Source organism: Toxorhynchites rutilus, chromosome 2 (assembly GCF_029784135.1).
Source record: "Toxorhynchites rutilus septentrionalis strain SRP chromosome 2, ASM2978413v1, whole genome shotgun sequence".
Classification (NCBI taxonomy): Eukaryota; Metazoa; Arthropoda; class Insecta; order Diptera; family Culicidae; genus Toxorhynchites; species Toxorhynchites rutilus.
Window position 1 is genome coordinate 131690528 of NC_073745.1, and position 16847 is coordinate 131707374.

General features: G+C 37.1%; 1 protein-coding gene across 1 annotated transcript; it reads right to left on the bottom strand.

Annotated features, from left to right (window-relative positions):
- Positions 1–14687: 14687 nt before the first annotated feature.
- On the bottom strand, positions 14688–16400 carry LOC129769465 (phenoloxidase-activating factor 2-like). Its single transcript, XM_055771759.1, has 5 exons — positions 16243–16400; positions 15869–15984; positions 15652–15812; positions 15383–15588; positions 14688–15326 (listed from the first exon to the last, which is right to left on the bottom strand). The coding sequence occupies exons 1-5, from the start codon at positions 16306–16308 to the stop codon at positions 14772–14774; spliced, it is 1104 nt and encodes a 367-aa protein (XP_055627734.1). The 5' UTR covers positions 16309–16400; the 3' UTR covers positions 14688–14771.
- Positions 16401–16847: the final 447 nt, after the last annotated feature.

Sequence of the window (16847 nt, forward strand, 5' to 3'; positions counted from 1 at the left end):
AGGCAAGCGAGGACAAAAGTACTCGCAGTTTGCATTTATTTGCAGAGCCGATTTCCCCAGAAACCTCGGTTTTGAAGTCTGTGTTAGGGAAACACATTTCAATCGGAACAAAAATACCCCCGACTTGCATGAATTTGAAATACCGATTTCTCCAGGCACCTTGGTTTAGAAATCTCTATTAGGGAACACATTTCGGTGGGAACAAAAGCTCCCCCTAATTTCGTGTGTTCTTTTTCTTCTTTTTGGCTTTAAGAGGGTTTAAACTTTTCAGTTCACTCGCCTCTAGGCTCTTTCGTGTGTTTGCAATGCCGATTTCGCTGCTTGGTTTTAAAGTCTGTGTTAGGGAACATTTTTCGATGAGAACAAAAGTCCCCCTACTTTCATGTATTTGCAATGCCGATTTCCCCAAGGCTGCTTGGTTTTGATGGCTGTGTTAGGGAAACCGTAAATCGGGCCGATAAAAACGATGCAGTTAGGGCGTTTTTCAGTTCTATAGTAATTCTTTCCGAAATTTGTCAGTGAGTGGTATGTTCATGATCTTTTGTTTTGGTCATGGCTTTTACATTGTCTGTCCTCTGCTATACACGACCATGCAGATGGATAGTTTAATGATTTCTGTATTGATAAAACATACTGAAATATATTTTTTCGCGTTGGCACTTTATTTTAAGCCTTCTATTGCGTTATCCGCGATTTTCGTTATCCGAGGTGACGTTGCCAGACTATTCCGCGGATAATTGGGGTTCTACTGTATTCGAATAATATCGAGTAATAATTTTCATTCTAATATTTACGATTTAAATTTGCTTTTCAGGTCGGATGATCAGATAGAGGCATATCCTTGGTTTCCCAATTCATGAACGATACCTAGCGGTTATAAAGTTAGCTGTCTATTCTGAAAACGACAAGTACGCCACTAATTAGCTAGTTAAACTAATTTGTTGATTTTCTTAACTTTATTTTTCTACTTTACAAGAAAAGTAGATTTACCTCCGTGAAAATGGTTTACTCTATAGGTAAATTTACGTACATACTCTATCTAATAGAGTAACACGTTTTCTGCAAATGATAAAAAATTCATGGAAATATGAAGTTATTATCAGAAACTGTTTTCGTTTAAGATTTCATCATCACTGACATACAAGAAATGCTTTTGACGTGGGACTACGTCTAACCGGAATATATGGAGGGTAAAATGAAAACCTAAACACAGAACATGCAGGAAAAAATGAAAGATTTCGAATGCTTATAGCTCGAACATTTCGTACTGGATAGGAGAGATGTTTGCATCACTTGATAGGGAATATTTCTACGCATCTATCGCAACTAACAAAATGTTGTTTTTCATTCTATAGTAAGAGTATAGAATATACTCTTACTATAGTTCTATAGCACCGCGGATCATCCCCTCGCGGATAATCGGGGTTTTACTTCACTTAGAAGGTATAGTCTGACCTTAACCTAACTTTTTTTTTCAATTTCCTTGCATTTCCGACAAAACCTGTATCCATATTATAAAATAATTATCAGGCACGATTTCCTTTCAAGATTTTTTACCACTTGCAGAGAATATGTCATTCTGTTAAATAGCATGCATATTTGCTACGGTAGGGCTAGGTTTCGGTTATAATTTTCGATTTTAAAGCGTGTATATTCCACCCAAAAATCCTTTACCATTTTCGCTTCCTAAAAATGAAACACGAAGCTCAATCTCGTCATTGTCAAACTGCATGACTATATTGCTTCGAAACTGTATTGAACTTGAGTCAAACGGATTACAGGATGCAAAATTGCGATCCGTTTGACCATTGCATCGGATTTCAGAATATGAATATCAGTATACCCAGTATTTTTTTTACGCGAGGGATACGTACCTCGTTAAAAAACGCGATAAAAAAATCCACGTTAATTCGAAAATCTGCGTTGATTGGAAAATCCGCAAAACAAATCTATTGAACACTTGCTGGTGCGGCACTAATTTCCGTCATAAGCACTAATTACTAGAGATGAAACGGATATTCGGTAACTATCCGGTGTCCGGTATATCCGGCCAATATTTGCTATCCAGATAGGTATTAGAAAATATAAATAATTTCTCATTAACACAAGATAAACCATAACAAAATAGCCCATTAACATCATTCATACATAATTAAAAATAATGTTTAATTATTGAAATGTTAGATTGTTTTAAAAATTAAATTAATATTAATTCCAGAAAATCTTGTTAATAACTCTTTAGAATGACCACCAAATGTAAGGATCGTGATTGCGATCGATTCGAGGTGTTTTCACATAACGGTCAATTTCGTTATTTTTCCTGAACCCTTCGCTAACTATATGTGCAATCTTATCTTTGTCCAAATGCTTTTCATGCAGTAAAATGATGAATTACCTCGAATATACAGGAGAGGTTAGATCTTATAATTCTTGTTATTTCATCAAACGATATCAGAAGCCAAACGTATAGCTCCATAATGCCATAAAGCATGTTTTGTAGTGAAGTCTCTCAGATTATTATCCCCGAAGAAACACCCCACAAGCATTTCATCATTGTGATAGAAAATCCTTATTATTATATTAATGCAAAAATATGTTGATCCTTCTCCCTAAAATGTAATCCTATTTTTGGTTCATGCCCATACGTTCATGCCTATACGTTTGGCTTCTGATATCGTTTGATGAAATAACAAGAATTATAAGATCTAACCTCTCCTGTATATTCGAGGTAATTCATCATTTTACTGCATGAAAAGCATTTGAACAAAGATGAGATTGCACATATAGTTAGCGAAGGGTTCAGGAAAAATAACGAAATTGACCGTTATGTGAAAACACCTCGAATCGATCGCAATCACGATCCTCACATTTGGTGGTCATTCTAAAGAGTTATTAACAAGATTTTCTGGAATTAATATTAATTTAATAATACAGTTTCTTCCAGTTTCATATTCGCAAATAAAAAGCCGAATATCATGCTATCCGGTACCCGGCCAAGCTGCTATCCGTTTCATCACTACTAATTACTGTCATATGCTCTAAGCGAGCATGAGGGAAAAATGTAAGCTGAGGGAGAGATGTGATATTGCCTCGGGTTTTTAACACCAGTCCCGCGTTAAAGAACCCGCGTTGATTGGAAAATCCGCGTAGAAAACGCGTTAGTTAGAAAATCCGCGGAAAAAACGCGTTTCTTTTACTCCCCCTTGGGTGATTTTCCGGTTTTCAAAAAACTCAAACTTTAGCGGCTGTGCGACACTGGTAAATGAAGTCCTATTGAGCTGAAATTTTGCATAGGGTAGTTTTTCGTGGGAATCAACATTTTTAATCATGTTCGCTTCGAAAATTCGAAGGTCACTTTTTTCCCATACAATCATTGGCACTCTAGTGTATACAGATATGGGATTTTCGAGGAATTTACACTAACATTTTCCACAGGGCGTATTTTGTTGAATAACCAAGCTACATGTATATGTATCCATACAACCTAATTCGTACAATTTCGCTCATTTAAGGCTTCATTTCTTGTTTGTACACACGTGCTTTAATGCCATGACGATGCATTGCGTTTTGGCATGGCAATTTAAAAGGCTGTGTCGACGTTGCGCATGATAGCGACTCGCAAGTGAATGTATTCATCCTTACGATGCTTCTGTTGATGGTGTCCTATGAATCGGATGGCGTTAGCCTGACCACTTCGAATCATCATATGATACTCATAGAAATCCATTGAGCGCACTCTCTTGTTTGGTTCATCTCCTCCAACCATATGTTCATTAGTAATAATTAAAAAGAAGTAATGATGTTCATAATGAATGAATCTGTGACTGGATCTCGTTGTCTAATATTTATGCAATATCCGTCTTATCTCTTTATCTCTTTAAAACGGCCTGAGGATTTTTCGCCAAAGAAATTTCTTCTGAGTTACACTGTGGTCACAAATATTCTAGAACTTGTCACTCTGAATACATCCAAGGTGTGTTACTTGGCATGGAAATCTCAACGAAGTACTGATAAAGATGACGCAAGTTATACTGCGATGAGGAGACGAACGATAAAACTTCAGTTCCATCAAAGTATAATATGGAGAGAGTCGTATGAACGATCTGTGTCAACGACGATGAACTCCAGATTATTGTTTCTTCTTCGAATCACAATTTCTCGCGTTGCTGTGCAGTTACCTATCACGATTCCAGCAACGTTTTCAACAACATGCGCATTGGATTTACAAACGTGCTCTCCAACTGGTGTTTATCAGGATTGATGACAATAGCGTGATTGTCGTTTTGCAATCCGTGTATGTGTGATTTGATAAATATCAAATTTCATCATGCTCATTCAATAAAGCTTCTAGCTCTTCCTACATCCTACTAGACCCTACATCGTGCAAGACCCTACAAACAAAATCTTTTTATTATTATTTTTACATTTATTAAAAAGTTAACATGTTTCCAATCTTCGCTCAATATTGCTGTGCGACTAGACTACCATACACCTACAATTATTTATAGCGACTGACTGTAACGTGGTTAAATTATCAGTAATCAAGACTATCCATTTTATCAAACGGACACTTTGTTTCGGTGATACCTTTATTATTTTTCAATCAATTTGTACACTTTTTTTTTACAAGATGAGATTTATTACTCTACAAAAAATACAAAATGAAAAACCTAATCAAGGTCATCTAATTATAAAACTGATGAACTTAGCCCCGTACTCCTTTCATAAAACTCTTCATAGTTTCCAGGTTAACTTTTCGGCTTGAAGACCATATTTTCTTGAACTCATCGATTGATTGTGCTTCTCTATCATCTCTATCATGTATCTGAAGATACATCTTTATAAATGCCCAGTATTGTTCAACCGGGCGTAGTTCTGGACAATTTGATGGATTATTAGTTTTTTCGACGAATTTGATCTCGTATTTCTTCAGCAGTTTGAGGGAGGCTGCAGCGTATTGAGTGAATGCAAGGTCTGGCCAGAACATCAATAAAATTCTGTGTGAATTCTTGTGAAATACGACTAACTTTTTTCTCACGAGAAAAAATAGCTTGCCATACGAGCACTCTCTTGCCAAACTTGTTCATCCTAATCGAGCATTTGGCATCCTGTACTTTCTTGCCAATAGGATTAAAAAATTGTGGGCCCGGAAGTGTTGTTGTGTTTGCAATAAGTTCCATCATCGATCGAAATGCAACAGTTTCTTCGCTTTTTTAGAATCGTATCCAATCTCCGGCATCTCTCCTTTGCTCGTTCATGCTGTTCCGCGGTCCGTTTCGATGTCTTCTGTTTCTTGTTGGTTCTGATGTTGTTGGTCTGTTTGGTATTTTAAACGGTTCCGACGCTAACAATAAGTTTTTTAGCAATTTTCCGTACAGATTCAGATTTATCGGACAGCAAAAGCTTCACACATTTCTTCTCGATTTGTGGATTGGAAGCATCTCTTCTGGTTCTAGCTATTGGAAAATCTTCAAGAGTATTGTGCTCTTCAAGCTTCCTGATAGTTTGGTACACAGCAGACTTCGACTTGTTCACAAGTTTCGCAATTTTTCTACACTATCCTATCTACTATCCTACACACAGTACTTTTGAATAATCAAAAAACGAGTATACAGGTCGGACTCGATTATCCGAGATTCGATTATCCGGAATTTTAGACTCGATTTTCCGGAGTGTTTTATTTTTGATTTTCGGAAATTTTGAACAATTGTATAATAATTCTATATTGAATAGCTAATATGGGTATCAAATGAAAGGGCAGATAAGTAGAATGCAGTTAATTATGAAAACTGCAAATCCAAAATGGCGGCCACTACAAAATGGCAGATTTCATATTTTCTCAGACCTCGATCAATATAGGTATCAAATGAATGGGCTTGATTAGTAGAATACAGTTATTTATGAAAAATGCAAATTCCAGATGGCGGCCAGTACAAAATGGCGGATTACATATTTTCTCAGAACCCCATGAATATGGATATCAAATGAAAGGGCTTGACTAGTAGAATACAGTTATTTATGAAAAATGTAAATCCAATATGGCGGCCACTACAAAATGGAGGATTTCATATTTTCTCAGAAACCCATCAATATGGGTATCAAATGAAAGGGCTTGAATAGTAGAACACAGTTATTTATGAAAAATGCAAATCCAAAATGGCGGCCACTACAAAATGTATGCTGTCTGCGTGTGGTCTCCGTTTCACAGCACCCAAATCACACGAATGGAGAGAGTACAGCGTAGTTTCATTAGATATGCTCTCCGACAACTGCCTTGGATAGATCCAGACCGTTTTCCCGACTACTTGAGCCGCTGCAGACTGATCGCGTTGGAATCGTTAGCTTCTAGGCGTGCCAACCTTCAAAAAATATTTGTGTTTGATCTGTTAAATGGAAATTTTGATTGCGAGAGCGAGATCTATTGTTTATCAATCGCCATAGGACTTCCTACGGATTCCATAACCCCTTAGAGAATTGTTTCCGTGAATTCAATAGTGCTTGTGCTGTGTTCGATTTTAACGTGTCCAAAACTGTCTTTAAAAATATGATTAAGAATTTAATATAAGGATTCAGTCTGAGGAATTATAAACAATTCGAGACGGTGATAAATAAATAAATAAATAAATAAAATGGCGGATTACATATTTTCACAGATCAATATGGGTATCAAAAGAAAGTTCTCGACTAGTAGAACATAGCAGATCATGAAAAATCTAACTCCAAGACGGCCGCAGTCCTCAAACAACTAATTACTTTTTAAATGGTTTCATTCAGCATGAACTGTTTGTATGTATAATTGAATGTTTGTAAGATTGGCTCACATTAATAGAAAATTGACCCCGTTCCTGTTGACTGATTGATCTGAAATTTGGATCATACCTTTAATTATGCTGTCATTATAAAACTGCGTATTCCAGGGTCTTGAAAAATTCAATTTGGCCACCGCCAAAAAATGGCTGAATGGCTTGACATGGAGAATACACTACACTATGAACAACATAAGTTCGAAAAAGTTACCGCCACAAAATGGTCGACTATGTATTTTTTGCAAACCCCTCAATATTGGTATCAAATGAAATGATTTGACTAATAGAACACAGTACATCATCAAAATATTCCAAATAAAGTAAGGTAAGAAATAAAAATATAAAAAAAAAATTTTTTTTGAATGATTTTAATGTAGAGAAGTATACTGATGATACAGATAATTTACTAAAAATTAGAGAATAAAATAATAAAAAAAAACTTTTTAAATTAAACGGTTTAATGTACTGAAAGCTAGAAAATAACTAGACAAGTTGCAATTAGTAGTTATCACATCCGTTCCTTCATTAATTTTGGGCAATGATGAGACTAAAATAAAATCGTTTTTGCTATTTGTTAGCGACGGCCTAATTGAATTTTTGAAGATCATGGAATACGTAGTTTTATAATGATAGTAGAATTACAGGTATCTTCCAAATTTCAGATCAATCAGTCAACAGGAACGAGTTCAAATGTCTATTAATGTGGGCCAATCCTATAAACATTCAAACATACATACAAGCAGTTCAAGCTGAATGAAACCATTTAAAAAGTAATTAGTTGTTTGGGGACTGCGGCCATCTTGGAGTTGGATTTTTCATGATCTGCTATGTTCTACTAGTCGAGAACTTTGTTTTCATATCCATATTGATGAGATTTTTAAAAATATATATGGCGCCATTCTGTGGTGGCGGCCATTTTGGATTTACATTTTTCATAAATTACTGTATTACCTGTATTACTGATACCCATATTGATGGGGTTCTGAGAAAATATGTAATGAACCATTTTGTAGCGGTCGCCATCTTTGATTTACATTTTCCATAAATAATTGTGTTTTACTGGCCAAGCCCTTTCATTCGATACTCATATTGATGGAATTTTGAGAAAATATATACATTATTTAGCCATTTTGTAGCGGCCGCCATCTTGGATTTACATTTTTCACAAATAACTGTGTTCTACTAGTCAAGCCCTTTCATTTGATAACCACATTAAAGTGGTTCTGATAAAATATGTAATCTGCCATTTTGTAGCAGCCGCCATCTTGGATTTTCAAGATCATGGAATATTCAGTCAATTATAATTTCTAATCATTAGCTATTTTTTTGTTATGGTTATTTGTTATAGTGTTTTTCAACACTTTGACTGGTTTGTGACTCTACTTTCATTTCGGAAGAATGTCAGGAGTGAGAATTGAACACGTGACCTTTAGCGTGAGAGGTACGGATTTTACCACTACGCCAGAACACCTCCTCTAACCCTAGACTATCATTTAATACATAGAGATTTGAATCAATTTTGATGATTGTTTTTTTAATCATAAATTATTTAGATTGAAATGAGGTAATCAATCTTTCGCGGAATATAAGGAACTCCATACCGTTATCCATATTGAAATTAATTGTTTAGAAGGTTGTCTTTTGGTTTTTTTTTATTTGTCGGACCATCTTAGAATGGAATAAAAAAATAAATAAAAAACCAATTTTTCACGAAAATCTGAGAACCACTATATCGGTTTGGCATGGAAAGGCCGAATAAGCAATATTGCCTTATTTGATTGTCAAATGTATGCCCAAAGTATATATTTAGCAAATGTTCTCAAAGTTATTGATGTTTCTTCTCCAAAAATACGTCATTTTCATTTGTTATTCACTCTTTCTGGGGAAAACATAGTTTTTTTTTATTGGCGGCATTTGAAAAGGAATATTTGACTCTACATAATGTGACATTTTAAAACCTATGTTTTTTCTTTGTTTTTGGGTAAACCTAATTTGGAATTTGAAGTTTTTGGTTGAAAACACATCAATAACTTTGAGTAGGATTAAGTTATTGATATGTTCTGCATTGCAAAATATTTATTTCGATCAGTTCTAAAAGTCATCCGAAGACATTTTTGATGTAGAATTTTCAATATAAAAGACCCCCCGTTGTATCACCCTTCAGCAACTCAGAAATAAAAAAATGTAAATCAGTTATATCAAGAGATAGAAAAAAAAATTCTACAAAGTTGATTAAAATAATTGGATCTACAACATTATCGAACTACGTTTACATTTATCTATAGAGATAAATAATTTTTTTTTCATTTCGTCTATAATTTTGATCACCCTATTTTTAATAGCATTAAAATTAGCGCTCCATCATATGTAACAAGTTTTTATCTAGAGATTAACGGTCTTCGACAAAGTTGTTTTTAGCGCTATCTATCTAAGTTTCATTAGAATGATCATGAAAAAAACGGTTTTTGGCTCCAACTTATATTCTACAACAAAGTTGTCCTCGGACGACTTTTAGAAGTTGTCAATATCTTAATCATACTCAAAGTTATTGATGTTATTATCCAAAAACTCATGATTTCAAATTTAGTTTACTCAAAACGAAAACATAACATTGTTTTGAAGATTTCACATAATGTAGAGTCAAATATGCCCTTTCAAATGTCGTCAACATGTTTTTTAAATTTTGGCCCCTGAAAAAATCGCCGGAGTAGATGAAAAGGGCGTAATTTTGGGGAAGAAATATCAATTATTTTAAGTAGGGTTGAGATGTTGACATGTTCTAAAGGGTGTGTCACATCAAATCACGGAAAAAACGCTGTAGAAATTTAATTTTTAGGAATTATATCTTCAGTTTTCGCTTATAATCAGATAAGAGTGTATAGATCACGTTGGCCATGCTTCACTGTCATTTTTTCGTAAATTTGGAAAAATGTCGTCGAACGAAAAAGAGCTTCGTGAATTAATCCTGTGCACTCATTTCGAGAATCCGGAGTTGTCACATCGGGACATCGGTAAGATGCTGAGAATCGTCCAATCCACGGTCAGCAGAGTACTAAAACGATACTTCGAGAACCTAACCATCGACCGGAAGGTGAAGAACGGCAAAAATGGATGCTCCGTCAGTGAAAAAGATCAAAAGCGCGTAGTTAAGCAGTTTAGCCGTGATCCGAGAAGTTCGGTCCGGGATGTCGCCAATAAGCTGAATTTGTCAAGTTCATTCGTCCAGCGGACCAAGCAGCGGGAGGGCCTGCGTACATACATGGTTCAGAAGGCCTAACCGCGACGAAAGGCCAAACATGGTGGGGAAGACGCGAGCCCGGAAGCTGTACACCGAAATGCTAACGAAGCCGCATTGCCTGGTAATGGACGAAGAAACCTACGTCAAAGCGGACTTTCGTCAGCTGCCGGGCCTGTTGTTCTTCTCCGCAGAGGACAAATTCAGCGTTCCGGAGGAGATTCGCAAGCAGAAACTATCCAAGTTTGCCAAAAAGTACATGGTGTGGCAAGCGATCTGCTCTTGCGGAAAGCGGAGCGCCCCCTTCGTGATGACCGGCACGGTAAACCGGCAGGTTTACCTTAAGGAGTGCCTACAGAAGCGCTTACTACCACTATTGAAGCAGCACGAGGGCCCGACCATCTTCAGGCCGGATCTCGCTTCGTGCCACTATTCAAAGGACGTGTTGGAGTGGTACGAAGCCAACGGGGTCACCTTCGTGCCAAAGGAAATGAACCCGCCCAACGCGCCGGAGCTTCGCCCAATAGAGAAATATTGGGCGATTATGAAGCAGGCCCTCCGGAAGAACCCAAAAGTTGTCAAATCGGAGGCGGACTTCAAGAGAAAATGGATTTCTGTTCAAAAAAAACTACAACCTGACGTTGTACAGAATCTTATGGACGGGGTAAAGAGGAAGGTGCGAGCATACGGGCTTGGGCTCGAAGTATGAATAAAAAGAAAATGCCAAAAGTTGTTTAATAGTTTTTATTTTACTGTCTAAAATTATCAAAAGGATGGGTCTACTGGGCGAATTTCTACAGCGTTTTTTCCGTGATGCAATTTGATGTGACACACCCTTTATATCGCAAAATATTTGTCTTGGTAAGCTCTAAAAATCTTTTGAAGACAGTTTGCATCTAGAATTTGAAAAATAAAAGTTAGAGCAAGAGTGGCGGACAAAAAGGGCATCTGTTCCGCCTGAGGGTTTGGTCATCAGGAATAACATCATGATCCCTTTGCGTTCCGAACTCGACTGTCCTCCTGTTTATTCAATTCACAAAGTTTTATAAATTCTTACATTTTTGTTTCCTTATTCTAAGTTAGTAAGAGAATTGAACATAAACATAAACATGGAAGTTTGGTTTGTTTGGCGCGCGCTTGTTATGTTTCATCGAGTATACGCGCACGGTCGTAAAGTAGGTCAGTTTATTACGCTCGCTTATGGTCGTAAAGTATGTGCTGCGCGCTGCAATTATGCGTCAGCTTTACTATGATGATTGAAAAATAATCAACATGACTCACAGTCATTGTTCCGCTATAATCAGTATGTATGACTGAAACAGAATAATGTTAGTAAGCACATGTCTAGGAAATGAACTGATTTCGTTGTATAGTGTTTAAGATTCGTTCCAAAATTATATGGGTGTAAAAGTCCAACAAAGTCATAAAGTCATAGATAGTCGGATGATTCATGCGTATGCTACACAAGAAACCCATTTTTTCATGGTGGCCCTAATGTAACTTAGAGCAAAAGCGATAAATCGGTTGTATTCATAAATGAAAAAAAATTGTTCTGCAAAGTTGCTTGAAGCAACAGGTGCAACAACATTGTCAAACTATATTTACATCTATCTATAAAGATTAGAAAGTTGTATTTTTTATTTCTCCTAAAATTTCGATCACCTTATTTTTGACAACATTAAAATGAGTGCTCCATCATATATAACAACATTGCCGAAGACCATTTTTGTCTAAAGAATAACTGTCGAGCTCCAAATGCAAATTTTCACTTAAATACGTTCTCTTGACCATTGTTCAGTAGTTTCGTGGATAGCGTGGTTGTATGGAATAGCTTTACAACTAAGTCGGTCTTGGGTCGATTCCTGCTTGCCGTCGTTTGGGACATTTGGGGTATAATCCAAGCTGACATTCAGGCTTATAAAATGAGAGGTATGTTCCATGCATACTGCTTATATTTGTGCATTTGACGCTTTAACACAAGAAAAGGCATCTTTACCGCCAAGAGTTATATATTTTCTGCCAAGGGTAGTTTGAGTGTACTGTTTGGTTTGATAGGTGGTCCGGAGAAATCAGTCCATACTACTTTACAGACGAAAATGACAACATTACGTTTTTGTCAATTATGATCTCTATGGTTTCTATCTTTTTCTACCCTAAATACACGAACTAAATTTGGTTGACATGTGGTTTTAACAAGCCGGTGCCACATGCCACACAGCACACGAAACTATTACGCAGAGTTCAATTCATTTCTTGTTTTGGACCATTGAATTGACTCCCTAGATTGTGCGATTCGACTCCGTTGGGCTATTTTTGAGGGTATGCCAAAAATCTCACCGACAAAACCGCATCGATTCAAGCACTACAATATAACATCACACTTGTTGTTGAAAAAGTTAATCAAAATAAGACTTTACAATGTACGACCTAAAACTTTGTCGTGGCCAACCTTCACATGAAGTAATCTTTAGAAAATTATTCTTAACTCCCAATGAATTTTATTTTTTTTACAATTTTACAGTTTTTATCCTGTGGATCAAAAATTAAACGCTTGGAAATCATCCTTTACAATAAAAAGTTAGTATTAGCCCTTTGCGGTCGTATAGGGTTGGGGAAAAAGAAATGTCGTATTCCTGATCGAAATTTGAGGCTTTATTTAACATACTTAAAATTATCCAATTTAAGTCAAATATGCACCGTTTTGTTCGCAAACTTGTTGCCATTTAGAATCCCAATCCCACCAAACACACAGCAAAACCTTCCTGGCCGTCAATCCGGGCTTAGTGATGATTGGGGCCGGCTCACCGCGCTTCGACCACGACTTTTTTCGCTTGAGGTTGTCGTACGTGATCCACTTTTCATCACCAGTCACCATCTTCTTCAAAAATGGGTCGAGTTCGTTCCGTTTCAGCAGTGCATCGCATGCGTTGATTCGGTTTAAAAGAATTTTTTGCGTCAACTCTTGTGGAACCCATACATCCAGCATTTTTGGAATCCAATCTTCTGCAAATGATTCCAAACGGTTTTATGGTCTATACCCAGTCTCTGGCCAATCGAGCGAGTGCTCACATGCCGGTCTACTTGGATGATTTCAATGATTTTATCGGTTTCCACGACGATTGGCCTACCAGTACAGGGTGTATCTTCGACAGCCACTACACCAGAACGAAATCGATCAAACGAACGCTGTGCTGTGCGAATCGTTACAGTATCGGGTCCATAAACTACACGAATTTTTTCGGTCGCCTTCGTTGCAGCTTTACCTCGCAGGTAGTAAAAACGGAAAATATGGCGAATTTCTTGCTTGGTGGACTCCATCTTTGACGCGCTACAACTTGAGACTGAAAAGGACAATCACAACACAATCACAAAACGACACTTGTAGCACAGATTGTCGTCTTTAAATAGCCGTATAGTATGACCCGATGCGATAAGTACAACACAAGATATGTTTAAATGTGTGCCATATATTGACAATATACGACATTTCTTTTTTCCTAACCCAATATTAAATTTGGGCATGGGTGTCGTACTGGTCGGAATTATTTTTCCTCTAAAAAGCAATGATAAATTCAAGATCATGGAAAATAAACATTGTTTTTATTTTTTGCTAAACTTTGTATATGTGTTAACTTAACAATGTGTTTTGATGTGGTGTTTTTATATAAAAATTATATTTTATGATTCGTTTTCTTGTGAAATCTTCCGTAACCCTATCCAAGAATAAATCATATGAAGTATAATAAATACATAATTTTAGTTTCATTATCCGTTGTATATGAGAAACTTTTGCAATTGATGTAATAAATGTGTAATTAATGCCAGCAATGTGTATCCGAAAAGATCAATACTTTTCTCTTTTAGCAAACAAAGGTTTTTTACATGAGATTATTCAGATCATATAATACACTTAGGCAAATCATTATTTTGCTCTTTAAAAACAACTACTTCAACATAATTTGAGCCAGTAGTTACTCAAATAATGATTTCTGTGGTCCGAGATTATCAGAACTTTTCGTTTTAGAAGAACAAATATTTTGTCGCTTGAGACACTTATGCGATTATTCAAATAACATGAGACACTTATGCAAACAGTAGTCCAGATACTTATGAACAATCTTTTCCATCACAACGAAGTGTTACAATGGCTAAATTCTGCTGTTATGATTTTTGTCCCACATTTTTTTTGCTATCAACACACTGTGCGTTGTCTTGTGTGGGTGACTACTTTGTTTGATACTGACTACCGTTATCTATTACTCATAGGAGCAACGTATTGATCCGTGAACAGGTTCACTAGACATCAAACTTCGTTAAGGAAAAGCATAAACTGATACTTGTTTGAGTAAAATATGAGATTAGCATGGTTTCTTGCTGTGGTGGCTGAGAGCAGACAAACGACCACAAAGAGTTAATGAAGACAAAGCCATATCCGTTCTTATGATATCCCTAACAAGCACTATTCGTCAACTTGACAATAGTATTGCAAGAAGTTGGCTTATTTTTCGGAAACCTGAAACATAACGGTTGAATCAACTTGCAATCGTTTATGTTGAAGAAATTGAAATAATCCGATATTTCGAAAATTTCCGATATTGGTAAAAAAAATTACTTCAAATATGATATTCTATTAAAACTAGTATAAATAATGACATACGTAATTAATTGATTGTATTTGGTTTTCATAAAGTACGTTTTGGATTATGGAATATATGTATTTCCGCCTTCTACTATTTCGAATACATTGCCGGTTTCGGATCTACACCTAGTGCGGTCATCTTGGTCAGAATCCAATCTACAAATTTGGTCACATCGGTATAAGCCCCGGGTATATCCTTTTTGCCACACCCTATGCCCCAAGCCACAATTCCTGACTGATAGTAGCGGCCACTGCCATCGGAGATCGCACAAGCGAGTGGAGCTCCACCGTCGCCCGTACAAACGTCAACGTCTTCTTCGCCACCGGCGCACATGTAGCTTTTATCCAGCGTGAAATATGCCCCTAGACGAGTAGTCCTGAAAGCATCCTGACACTTGCTATGGGGAATGACCGGCACTTCCACTCTGCGGAGAATATTTTGCAGCTTTCCTTCGTTGAACTTCTCTTTTCCCCATGCACCGGTGAAACAATCATATCCATCAAAATTAGCATTTGCGGGAGGTAAACAGATCGTCTGTACGTTTTTGTCCGCATCAAATGGTGTTTCCAGCTTCAGCAACGCAATGTTGTTGTGGTGTAGCTGATTATAGTTCTCGTGAATGATTACATCTACTACGTTGCGAGTCTAAAATAAATCTAGCTAGTTATGAAGAAAATCGAAAAAAAGCAAAGATGCCTCACCTGGGTAGGGAACAATTCCTTTGCAGTATTGGTATCCCATTCGCCCGCACGAACATGATAAGCTTCACTTTTATGTTTAATCACACAATGAGCTGCCGTCAGCGCTAAGTTCGGAGCTATTAAAGATGCTGCACACACATAAGCATCCTTCGGAATATCGAGTACCATTTCCGTTTTTAGCACCATCAATGTCCAAGGAAACTCGCCTGAAAAAAATAAAAAATAAAAGTGAAACCATCAATTGAACTATTGATTTTGTTGTCCATTACCATATTCAGATACACCGACTTTGTTCCCCACCAATCTGTATCCAATACCATTGAGATTTCGCTCGCCGCATCGGTCGAATGAGACTTCAGCTTTGGGAACGCTGGGGATTACATCTTTTTCGTTACAGCATGTTTCCAGCCGATCGCATCCGTCTCCAAATCTATAATAACTTGATTTGTTTAATTCTAGTACATTGTTGTGACCACCATTTCTCACCTCAAATCAACGTATCCTTCTGTTCCCGGAAGAGCAGGCACATCGGGAACCACAATGACATCGGTGCTACCGGGTACTTTGCACTCATCTTTTTTAACACATCTTCCCGCACATTCCTACGCGAAACAACGTGAAGTGTTACTAATACAGTAAATTTATTTGCCTTTCGCTTAACAGTATTAATGTATCAATTAGTATAACTTAGCAGCAACATGGAGCTATCGAAAAGCGCGTCTCATAACGGTTCGCTGGTAGTTAATACCTTCTGTTTATTTACTAACACCTCCTATTACTGCTTTTGATGCACCGACAGTGATTGACGGATGAATCATAAAAAACGACAGAGAGTTGCACATACACCAATTTATACACACCTGTGCACTTATTAGCCGGTTCTCGGACAGTAGCACTAATGCCAGTGCTAACACTAGACTGTTCATCTCTGGTGCTCCGACGCGTGTTGAACTTGAGAATGAACGATTATATGTCCGGTGGTGGAAACTTATCCGCTGCGATTGACGCTAGTCGCGGCACGCTGAATATGTCCCCTTCTGAACAGTAAACAGGTTTCACATGAATACGACGAATACTAGCTTTCGGCTCGACTTCAACGCTAATTGAGAGAAAACATAAAACGTGAAAAAACCACGAATTTGGGAATGTCCATCGTTTGGCGGGCAGTCGAAACAGATCAGTATGCAACATGCGTTTGATCGTTTTATTGATTTCTCTTGTTTTCTCGTTGGTTTCGCGAAAGAAGTGTTGGAGATCAAACAATTGTTGAATTGAAGAGGAATGGAATTTACAGCTCTCGATAGCTCTTATAAATTTTCCCGTAATTCAGATCGCCTGTTACATTTTCGTATAAAATACGTAATATCCCCTCAAACCGTGTTATAACTATCAAAGACCTTGGTATCGTCCTAGATTCTGAGCTAACATTCCGCGATCATATCTCGTACATCATCACCAAGACATC